At 37.9% G+C, this 12,037-nt stretch overlaps 1 protein-coding gene across 1 annotated transcript in view; it reads right to left on the reverse strand.

Annotated features, from left to right (window-relative positions):
* Window positions 1–12,037, reverse strand: part of LRP1B (LDL receptor related protein 1B) — a 610,286-nt gene that overhangs the window by 11,875 nt on the left and 586,374 nt on the right. Inside the window, exons 85-86 of the mRNA XM_056496787.1 lie at window positions 10,024–10,198; window positions 9,170–9,274 (exon numbers count right to left, since the gene is read on the reverse strand). Of these exons, the coding sequence (XP_056352762.1) occupies window positions 9,170–9,274; window positions 10,024–10,198 (280 nt within the window). The remainder of the gene's footprint in view (window positions 1–9,169; window positions 9,275–10,023; window positions 10,199–12,037) is intronic.

The raw sequence follows: 12,037 nt of genomic DNA on the forward strand, positions 1-12,037 counted from the left end.
ATGCTTCTACTGTATATAAAATCATTATGATAAGTCTGTCATAAAAACAATTTAGAGAACATAAGACAGGGAGACTAGTAAAAGGATCACCATGAAGCCTTCAAGCACAAGCTCATGAGAAAATTCTATAATGTACAATTACATTCTTCAAAACCTTATAGCAGACATAATCACAACAGCTGGCAAAGAAAAAAATCCTACAGCTAGATATGCAATAAACAGAGGAAAAAAATGAGGCAAAAATATTAAAGTTCTTTACCTATCCAGTCATCCTAATTGCAAAAATCAGCAGTATTGAAAATCTGATGCATTTGATAGAAGTCTCATAAAAATATTGCTAGTTTTACACTACTTTTTTTTTTTTTTTTCCCAAAATGCTTGCTTTCTGCAACAAACTTTAAAAAGACTGAAGCTGGAAGGATGGCAGTAATTTCCTTTTGCACTTTGAGGTGAAATGATTGCCCTTTGATAGTCCAGCAAGGTGCTAAAGGCTTGTCTTGGGCAGAGAGAGGAGAAAAAAAAATAAAGCCCAGAGAAAAGGGATGTCTTCTGCAAGGGAATTTGACACAGAAAATCAGCCATGAGCAGGCACATGATTAATGGTGGGGCTGGGACATGGACAACTGTTCCTGCAGGAACGTGGGAAATGAGCAGATCTGAACCAGTTTTAATTGTCTGCAGAGAGAAATTGTTCTTAACAGCAGCATCTTCTGGTGTCAGGACATTTAAATTCAGACTGCTCAGTTCCTAGCATGGGAGCTGACTCCTGCTTCAGGTTGATGCACAGCAGTTTGTCCTTTCCCAAATCTTTGGTACCAGGAGCTGCTCTGTGCCACTTTCAGGGGCTCTGTGGTCAGACAGGATTTGCAGCAGGAGCAAACAAAAGGGCATTAACAAAGCAGAACCACATAAAGCCACTTTGTTCCATCCAACATGTTCACATCATCCCAAACTCGGGAGAAACAACAGTGGAAAGGCCAAATCTGAGTCACTCAGAGACAAACCCAGGTGGAGACAGATGGGGAAGGACAGGCTGGAGCCAGCTGTGTGCAGGGAACATCTCAGGGGCAAATCCCCAGCTCCCAGCAGAACCAGAGCAGCAGCACCACGGGGGATGTCAATGTCAAACCTGAGTGAATGTGATAAATTAAGGTTGTGCACCTCCTGCTGCCAAGGCCATTAATAAACTGCTGCAGCTCTCTCTGTAACAGTTTAGTTCTGCATTCATAAAGGGATGAGTGCTTGGGAAGTGCCTTCTGAGGGGCTGAAGGCCTGTGCCATTGGAATTGTCTCTTTTGAGGAAACAGCATTGAAAGAGAGATGTTTTAAAAAAAACTTTCAGTTGAGATTATGAAGGTGTTGCACTTGGAGTGAGGAATGCTTAGAATGAAGATATTTGCATTTCTGAGATTGATCATGATGTTGCTACAGAGGTCTATTCATGGCAGAAAATGTCTCTCTCCTCTATTTTTGTATAATCCTTACAGGTCAGCGTGATCAAACATTCTAAACTCTTTCATACAGGTACTTGACCATTTGACTATGAAATGACTGAATAAATAGAAAAAGAATAGTAAAAAAATAGCAAACTTAGTGGCAGTGTGCAATTTTTTAGAAAAATTTTTGTGTCTCTTTTCTTCTCCCACTTTGTGCCACAGGCATTGTCATAAAAAATATAATAGAGAAGGCATAACATGCAGTTAAAAGTGCTTTTGTAGACAACTGTTTTCCAACTCAATATACTGGTGCAGATCCAAAAATGACAACAGCATGGAAAGATTAGTCTAGAAGTGTAACAGAATCTCTGGAACAGTCCTTACAAAACAGAGGTGGAAATGAAAATGTTTCTTAGCTATAAATGAGATTTCTTCATTGCACAAAGTAATTTTCTAACTTATTTTTCCTTTTGCTCATGACATAGAAATATATACTAATACATCCTAATGAAAGTATCTAGCCTCACTATTTTGAGAACATTTAACATTAAACTTTCACTGTAACTTGTCTTATCATGAATATTCAAACTGTTTGTAAAACAAGAGAACATCTGGATTACAGTTATTTACTATCTACATTAAATTGCATTGAAAGACAGAAATCAAAATTTCCTTTTTCCCCAAAACTCTTTGGGATATCAGAGGATGAAAAAAGCCTTGCACTAAACCAAATCATTAAACTATTCCTTATAATAAATTTAGGAATATTTCTGCAGATATGCTTTGTTCATACAGGGAGCTGATATGATAGAGTTCAACCCACTGATAAATCCTCTAATGTAAAGCACTTACATAGCAAAAATCTCACCCCAGGACTGATCAATAATTGCACATTCTGTAACTTCCCCTCTATTGTAGGGCTTCATTTTTTTCAAGTAATAACTTTTCCATAATCATTTTATACACAAACAAACCACATTTTAGTAGTTTTGTCTAACAAGCATCCCTCAACATCATAAAAGGAAAACAATGTAGAAGCTAAGGGATAGAAAATTTATACTTCTTACCAGAAAATGAAATACAAATTACCTTGCAATCCAATACATTCAGAATAGGGTAATTACACAGTCAAAAACAGGCAAAACAATAAAAAAAAAAAAATAAATTCAGAAACACAAAAAAATCCCCTGAAATTTAGCCACAATATACTTGAGGGGGGAGGTGGGAAGTGACTTTAAAAATTCATTTTAATTTGGGCATGAGATTATTATGTACAAATCATTATTCACAGTTGCTGCATGATGTTCTCTGTAAAGAAACAACTTCCAAGTCCAGCTTAGCCTCATTCACCCCAAGGTAAAAAAAAAAAGAAACTGAGTCATTGACCACCATGCAATTAGCAATATTTATACAGTACAGAAACTATACAAGAACTAAAAATAACAGAAAATATATAAAAGCATGTCCAAGTGACTACTGCTGTAGCTGAAATTACACTGAGTAATAAAAAATAAAAAAAAAAAGGAAAAGAGATTGAAATGGTAAAAATAAGAAGGAATGAGAAAAGACTGGGTAAGTAGCATGTTTTTTTCCCAAGCAGTGATATACAGCAGCAAATACTATACAAGTTTTATCTGAACAATTTTAAACTCATGGACAAAGGATATCTGCATTTCAGCCTAGTTAGTAAATGCTCCAAGAAAAAAATACATCTTCCTCTTTTCCAAGACCTTAAACTTTCCTTCTCTGACAGCCACTCTTCAAACCCCTGTTTGCATTTGGTTCTTGAGCTAATACTAGTTTGTGGTACAAAGTGGATAAAAGATCTTTTATCATACAAAGGTATAACCTGCAGATTATATTCAATTTCAAGATATTTATACCAAAGATATTTTTAGTTGAAAAAGAAAGCTCTCCAAAGGACTGGCAGAATGCTGTGAAATTCCTTTTGTAATTGCAATTGGGGAGCTCGTTAAATATACCCCAGGAAGTCATATGGAAAGCATTTATTGCAGGATACTTGATAAATTTCCTGGTTTGTGCTGCCTCTCAGGGTTACCAGGGCCTTTTCTTTATTAGACTTTTCAATCCTGTGGCTGTTCTACACCACAGTGGATTTTTCTACTCAGGCTTCAGAAAATGCCAGCCAGGGATCTGCCTGCTCTGGTCCACAACTGGACCATGGATGTACCTGAACCTTCCTTTGAGCAGAGGCTTGCCATGGTGAAGAGTTTATTTATTATAAACCTGCATGTAAGTGCAGTACAAGCTGGACTTATATAAAAACTGTTCATATTTGAGGGTTTTTCCACAGGAAGGGAGTGTCAGGAGGAAGGCACAGCATCACAGGACCTTGAGCTGCAGGGGAGCTCCTCCATACAGTGAAATACACTCTTTATTCCTGAATTCTGTGACCTAGACACACACACACATCTGCACACAGAGGTGCTCACCCCCACACACGGCCCTCACACAGGGTCTCTCTCCAGCCTACTGGATATAAAGAACAAGCAAGGCAAGAACAGCTTGGACCAGGTTTCCCAGAGAAGCTGTGGCTGCCCCACCCCTGGCTGGGGCTCTGAGCACCCTGGTCTGGTGGAAAGTGTCCCTGCCCGTGGCAGGGAGGTTGGAACATGACAAGTTTAAGGTCCCTTCCAACCAAAAGCATTCCAGGATTCTGTAAGAACAGCTCTCCTGCTTGTTTCACTCCTGCAGCAGCTATTTTATCCATGTCTGCACTTCCAGGTTCAAACTTTGTTATTTTTTAAGTAGTTCCATGTCATGTGCTCTCCCTAGTTTTTCACTGTCTTTAACTTGTTGCTTGACCAAAATCCTCCATTAAGAAAAGAAGTAATTTTTTCTTTCTCTACCCTCCACTTTTCAGTTTCCTCTGTTACCAAACTTAGGCTTTCTTCCCAGCTCCTGCATGGTCTGTGCCTCCTCACTGACCCTCCAGGATGACTTGTTCTTCATTACAGAGGAACTGATGTTTGTTCTAGTACTGAAATACAACACACACCTGAATCCCTCTGAACAGTCAGCACATCCAGCAACAGAGAACTAATATAATGCTGTTCTTTGTCTCCTCATTTTTATATTTCTCTAATGCCTAAGGTGGTTCTGATTTGATCACATTTATTTGCAGATAATAACAATAGAACACATCCATGTGCAGGTATAAATAACAATAGTAATACAAACAAAAAGATGGAATTATAGCAACATATAGTTATGATGAAGGTATATAAGAAACAAAGCTGAGAGAGAGCAATATCCTGTGCTAAAGATTCTGTAATAAATCCCATTCAACAGCCAGAGCCACTCCTGAGTTCTTGAAAGTTTCAAGTATTCCAGTTCTCTTCACTGGTATCACTCAAGGTGTAATCTCTCTCTAAACCCTGCTTCTCTTGCAGGAATGTATATACAGTTTGGTAATTATTGAGAAGGAAACAGACACATAAATAAAGGTATTTATTAAAAGACAGACTGATAGAACAGATGGAATGAACAGTTTGTGAAACACACAGAAAAAGCATTTATTGATTATTTCCCATATGAATCTGATCTCCTGATCATTCTTTTTTTCAACTGATTTGTGAATTTACCAGTGCAATTCAGACATATCACACACAGACCCCACCCATTAGTGAGCAGTTTTTAAAGAGATCCTTCAAAATGTAGTATGGGAATACTAAAATGACAGTAACTACACATAAAATTATGCTAATTTAAGACACCCTAAGTAATATAGTTTTCAGCAAAGGTCATTAGCCCGAGATTTTAAAATTATTAAATTCTCACACAACCTTTGTAATTGAGCAAAAATCAATAACGTGGGGGGAGGGGGAATAATAATTATCACATACCTAAAAATAATGTGAAGAATTAATAATCTAGATTGTATAGAAGTCCAAAGAGAAATCTTAGCATTTTCTGCATATTTTAAACCCTGAAAGAGTTTTCACTGAAACTGGCAATGGCCTTCATGAAACCTTTTATTTTTGGTGGCTTATATCAAGCCACAATAAGTTCTTAATTCATTCCTAAAATGGTTAGGTAGAAACCACAAGTCCTCTTTCCAGAGTGCAACTGATATTTAGGTCATTCAGTGCATTCAACAGTAGAAAGACACCTTGAGACAGGAAGATAGAATAAAAATGTATGCTAGCAGTAGAGGCTGTCAAAAGGAGAGTCTGTTCTTACAGTTGCTCTGTATAATTATGGCTTTAGGATTGCCCTTTGGAATGGCTAAATCTTATTCTTTATTGTCTTTACTGAATGATAATAAGGGCTTGATTCTGTGTAAACTGCATTCTCAACTGATGCTGGCTGTGAGACAGAGTTCCTGCTGAATGACAATAAACCCATACATCTCCTATTTCTTCTAAAAATCACCCACTCCCCAATTAGAGCCTAGTTTAGAAAAACATTAGCCCTTGGACAAGTGGTTCTTGGGGCAGTTGAGAGAAGAAACAGGAAAGGTACATCCAATATATGACTTTATAGATAGCAACATGTTGTTCTTAGGGCTGCATGATTCTGAAAATACAAGTATGATACAAGGAGATAAAAAAAGTTCTGAGCAACCATGTCCCATACACTGCTGACCACTCCTTGCTCTTCCAAGTCTAAGAAGTGGTAGTTAGGACGTTAATCTTATTTCCAAAGGATTTATGGCACCTCAAGCCAGAGGGTTTCATTGCATGAGAACACTGACAAAGCAACTGAGATCATGCTTAAATAAAAAAAAAAATAGATTATTCACCCTAAGTAGTCACTGTCTTTTCAACGTCCCCATAACATCCCCACAGCATTCTGTGTTTTCATAAACCATTCACTGAGATAAGTCTAAATGTGTGTGAATTTCACATTTTCTCCCAAGTCTATGTCTTTGGTTCATGATTTCACTACCGACTTGCATCACAAGCACTGAGTGAAGCTGTGTTCATCTGACAGGTGTTAAGTATCTCTCTGTAAATCTGCCTTACAGAATTTTCAAAGACTAAAGTTGTTTCTTTTCCTACTGAAGATTAAAATTTTCTCTTTAGGAAATATACCTAAAATCCTTCAAAGATGTAAAGAATACAAATATAATTTAATTTTTGACCAAAGAAGTCAACATTATGATATACCTCACACACTTTTGTTTAACAGTTTCTGTTTTACAGAATTATTTCTATAAAATTAACAAGACTTATAAATACAAGCTTAACTCCTGACATGGCACCTAAATAGCTGTTCTGTTCCTTTCCCTGAACAGATGAGAACTAGGAAGTCAGGTTTGGACTACAGAACATGTGCAACATCACTGTTCACTAAACTTTATGCTATGTAGGATTAACTTGGTAAAATATCTCAAAACATGAGCAATAGAAGCCAAGCAGCATTTTCAGGATTTTTCAATTTATTTAGTAAAGATAAAGCTTTTCATTTCTTCCTCTAATGATGATATACACACTCCAAATGTATTTTTAAATATACTCATCATTGCAACACTCAAAGGGTAAGTGTGTATTACAGAAATGGTCCCCCAGATTAAGTATATATTGTGAAATGTATGTGAATGTGCATGACTTGAACCAATGAACTGTGGCCTGGAATGATGTCACAGAATGTGCAGCATTAAGTGGAAGGTTAAACCTACTTGCATCTCGGTTCATTAAACGTGGTTAAAGTGCAAATTCCCTCATTCTGACAGTAGTAATCACAAGGGTTCACTTTCTGGTCACAGCGCTGACTTTTAAACCCCACAGAGCATCTGCAGAATTTCAGTAAAATAGACCTACATAAATATTCTGCCTTGTGCTGGACAGATTTTAAAGGCATTATATATAATGATGGCAAGACACGCACACATTCACGGGCACACACTCACAGAGGACAAAATCAATTTGTTGTTTTTTTTCCATGGAAGGTCCATCTGACAATACTGAAAAGTTTGCTCATGAGTGTTGATCAAACAGTTTTTAAAATAATGGGCCTATACTGCCTGAGGGGTTCTCAGAGTATTATTGTCAGATGTACATTTCTATTGATTGATCCAGATTGCAATGGCCTTAAAAATGCTCATTACTATTTTCTTAGCATTGCTAATAGTGTTGGTGTATGCTGCAGCATTTATGTACTGTAAATCCACACACAAGTTAAAGCAAAAACAATTTTTTTCCTTGAGATGCTATGGTGTTCCATGTGAATTGAAAAAGAATATGACAGTTTTATAAGAAAAAAAAATTAATAAAAAGTCACAAGCTTCCAAGATTGCTATTCTAGGTGTTTAAGCAAATGAACCACCAGGCTTAGTCAGCATTTTTGGGCCTTATATATCATAGCTGTGATATTCTCCTTTTGCCAGGATTTATCAGTCCCTAGTGCTCAACTAAAGACATTTAAGAAGGTACAAATAACTGATAAAATGGCAAAAAATAGGAAAAAAAAATCATAATGAAAGAGAAAAATAAGCACCTAAAGTATTTCCAAATGAAAAAGGGGTACCAGGCAAAACTAAATTACATTGTCTTTAGCCCCAAACGCTCAAGCATACATTGATAATTTTTAAATGGCAGTGCCACTACAATTGTGTCCTTTTTCTCATGCAGAAATACTTCAGTTCTCACAGGGAGGAACCCTTGGCCCACCTCTTCCACTGGTCAAACTAACAAAATCTAGGCATTTATGAAACTCCTCTGAGAGCCCCAATAAAATTCTCTTTCAAGATCACTTGCATCAACAAAATGAAGGAATGGCTCTATCTGTATTCACAGAGTTGTAGTGCCAGATCCCTTTGGGCAACAATTTGCTCATGTTACCCAGGGAAGGAGACACTCATGTCTAATTCTGTCTTCCAATACCTCTCTTCCAGCATGGAGGATGTTCTGACCTCCAGGTTGTTTGGAGAAGTGGAAGATCTTTGTGAAATGAATCTTTTAAGGAAAAAAATAAATAAATTGGGAAAAAAAAAAAAAAAGAAAAAGAAAAAGAGTATGACTAGGTAGCTCAGAGTAACTGAGAACAGGGAGCAGGAAAGAAATTAATTTCTTGCTACAGTGACTAATTCAGTATTTTATATTGAGCAGCTGTAAAAGAAGATACACCATAGCTCTCAAGAAAGGAGTAGAATGTAGGCATTTCTGCTGACAACAGTATTTTGCTTCTAGGCTACAGAATCCAAATTTCTTTGGCATTTTATCTTTGAGCTTAAGAAAATTACTCTCTTGACCTTGAGGAGGGAGAGCACAATCTCACTCCAGAACAGTCACAATACTGTGGGAAGGTTAGGGCAGAAATATGAAATACATGAGCATATCCCCATTAGTTAAATAACACTGACATTATTTTTCCCATTCTCCAGCCATCAGGAGGAGGGTTTTGCCTCCAAATCTGACCATCTCTGTAGGAGAAAAGACTTAATCCATTTCTGAGAAGTAGGGCAGGCAACCTCAAGTTTCCATTCCAGAAAAATCAGACCTGAAATTACTGTAAGTTTCCAAAGATATATCTTTGTAACTATGTGCTTTCACAATACAGCCTAGTTCTAAATCTCAACACACATTTTGCAAAAACATATGCAAAGTATGAGGTTACAGAAATAGCCAGAAAACAAATACTGTAATTTGAAACTGCAACCAGCACATTATTCACTGTAGAGAGACCAAAAATACAGACACATGCATAATGATGTTATTATTTGTTGTCACACAGGCATTTTAATGATCTCCAGGATGCAGGATACTCACAGACAGACAGGTATATTTGTCTCTGGGTCCAGCTGGCAGGTGCCACCATTGTAGCAGTAGCCATCACACAGCTGACAGGTAGAGGCAATCTTCCCATTAGTGCAACTGCCATGGTTAAAAAGGGAATTACAAAAGCAAAGCATAATCAATATTTTAATAAATCTGAGCATTTCATTGTAAAATCAGTATTTTAATATAGTTATATTGAAAGAATTCTAGTTTAAAAGGTTAGCACAGGCAATGAGATTATTACACAATATGTATTTAATCTTTCTTTTAATGAAAATAAACTATTGTAATACAAAACAATCACTCAGAATAGAGCAGCACGTGTTGCCTGTGCCTCCAACAGTAATTACTGTCACAGAGAGTGTAGAATGAAGAAATTTCAACAGTATGGAAGAACTCTCTTGCTAACTTGATTAATTTCAATGGTTCCAAGTGAAAAGCTCCTCTGCTTCCCCCAGTGAGGAGTGCTCCACAAGTTCACAGAATTCACAGATCACCACATTGGAAGAGACCTCCAAGATCATCAAGTCCAACCCATGCCCTGACAGCTCAACTAGACCATGGCACCAAGTGCCACATCCAGGGATGGTGGCTCCACCACCTCCCTGGGCAGCCCATTCCAGTACTTGATCACTTGTTCCATCAAAAACCTTTTCCTATGATCCAACCTGTATCTCCCCTGGTGCAACTTGAGCTGGATTTAGAAGACATTTTAGGAGTCAGTTGGTTTTGTCTGGGCAGGAACCACAGAGAGGAAGTGATGTGCGAGACACGTAAAGGCGAACGCGGCAGAATTCTGATAAACGTCTGATTTTGGACAAAATCCCTCCCCCACAGGCACTCACTTGCACACCACGTCAGTGCTGTCCTTGGTGCTGATGCAGTGTCCCCCGTGGCACCTGAGGCACTTGTCCACCTCGCACTTGGGCCCCTCGAAGCGCCCTGGGCACACGCACTGCACGCTGCCCTCCCCAGACACCGTGCACGACTCCGAGTGCACGCAGTAGTGGTGGCAAACGTCTGCAACCAACACACACCTCGTTACCAAAACACATTAAAGGGGCATCGTAGGAACAAGTCATCCATTGCTTCTGTGCTTTCCGAGGTGCTGTAATAAAAACAAAATGAGAACTGCAGCCGGTGACTCACTGGCAACCACAGGAATCAAGAATAACCTGTAAACAGATATATAATATATTAACAATGTAATCTTGGGAGGTGAAATGGAACTATAAACTCATAAGAGGGTTTTTTTTTTTCCCTTCTAGTTATCTAACCATTTATGGCATCATCCCACATAATATAAAGACTCCTGATGAGAAAAGCAGAGCAATGTTAATGTATTTAATGGGACGTTGGCTGAATAAAAATCTTGTGATACATTCACATTACCATTAACAGCATTATGCTAAACTGAAATTGAAACAATATTTTGAAATAATTAAGTTTTATTTTCATTTATCCACATATTAAAATTTCATGGAGTTCTAATAATAATATATAAAGACATAATCCATAAGTTCTGCAAAGTACTACATAGAGGCATAAGCTTTACACACTGTGCAAGACCCCACTATGGTCTTTAACTGTTTAAATGCCAGTAGGACTGAGACTTCAAGTAGTGAATTATTTAGCTCTTCAGAACCACCAGTCACCATCTCAGTTTTCATACCTTTTAAAAGATAAAATTCCTTAACTGAAGAAACTTCCAGGAGTACAAAATACTGGTATTTTAACATTCTGGTTATTTTTTATTTATGTGGTAGTGACGATTTCATTTTGTGGTTTATTTTTGTTCTTTAAAGTCATCATTTAAGCTCCTTAATGTGCAGGGAGACACCTTCCACTATTGCAGATTGCTCCAAGGCTCATCCAACCTGACCCTGAACACTTCCAGGCATGGGGCAGCCACAGCTTCCCTGTGCATCCCTTGTAGGGGTATCTCCAAGCCAGAAACACATTTTGATTATGCTCCTCTGTGCTGTTTTTCCTCCTCTCCAAGGAGTGGGTACTGCTGGAAGAGTTCTGCTGAGGGACAGAGCATGGCTGTTGGAGGAGTTGTTCCTGTTTGAATATTCATTATATGTCTCCACCTGCCTGTGCAGGCTGCAGGCTCAGCTGCTTAAGGGATCAGCAACCAGAGCAGCTCCAAAGACACTAAATGAGGTTGTTCATTGTTTCTCCTTTCCCAGTTCCAGGTATGGAATGGCAATTTGCAGCAGGGGGGCTGTTTTTGGAACAAAAACTGCTGCAGTTTGAAAGCTGATACTGAGAGTGCATTTGTGTAAGAGCAGTGCAAGGGGCAGATGTCTGCACGTACATTAGGACAAAAAACCAAGAAAACAAAAGAACCCCACAAAGCCAAAAAACACAAATCCATAAGAATAGAAATGTCATATGTCAAAACAATTATTAGGTTTTAGGATTGACTGCAGTCAGGAACACCTTTAATCATCTGCAGTATCTAAAATGTTTATGCTACATTTGGGCTGAAATGACAGAAAATTATTTCTTTTTTCTACTAAAAGAAGGGATTTCGGTTTCAGAGAAAGTCACAGCTTGTGGGATCACTGTATTCACTTTGAGTGATTGCAACTGCAGGAAAATTCTTCCTATTTTTTATGCAGCTTGGGCCCTAAATGATACAAGAAATGAACTTTAGCTACTCTGTGTGTCTTTTTTCTGGAATTTAAAACAGAGAGCTACATTCAAATACATCAAATTTATGTGTATTTAATAACATGTGCAATGTTAGTAGAATTCTATGTAAATTCAGTCACTTTAATTTATTTCAGCCATACCAGTGCCTTGACACAGAGCACACATTTAGGTTATTAGCCCTCATGTGAACTAAGCACA

This window comes from Oenanthe melanoleuca, chromosome 7 (genome assembly GCF_029582105.1).
Source record: "Oenanthe melanoleuca isolate GR-GAL-2019-014 chromosome 7, OMel1.0, whole genome shotgun sequence".
NCBI lineage: Eukaryota > Metazoa > Chordata > Aves > Passeriformes > Muscicapidae > Oenanthe > Oenanthe melanoleuca.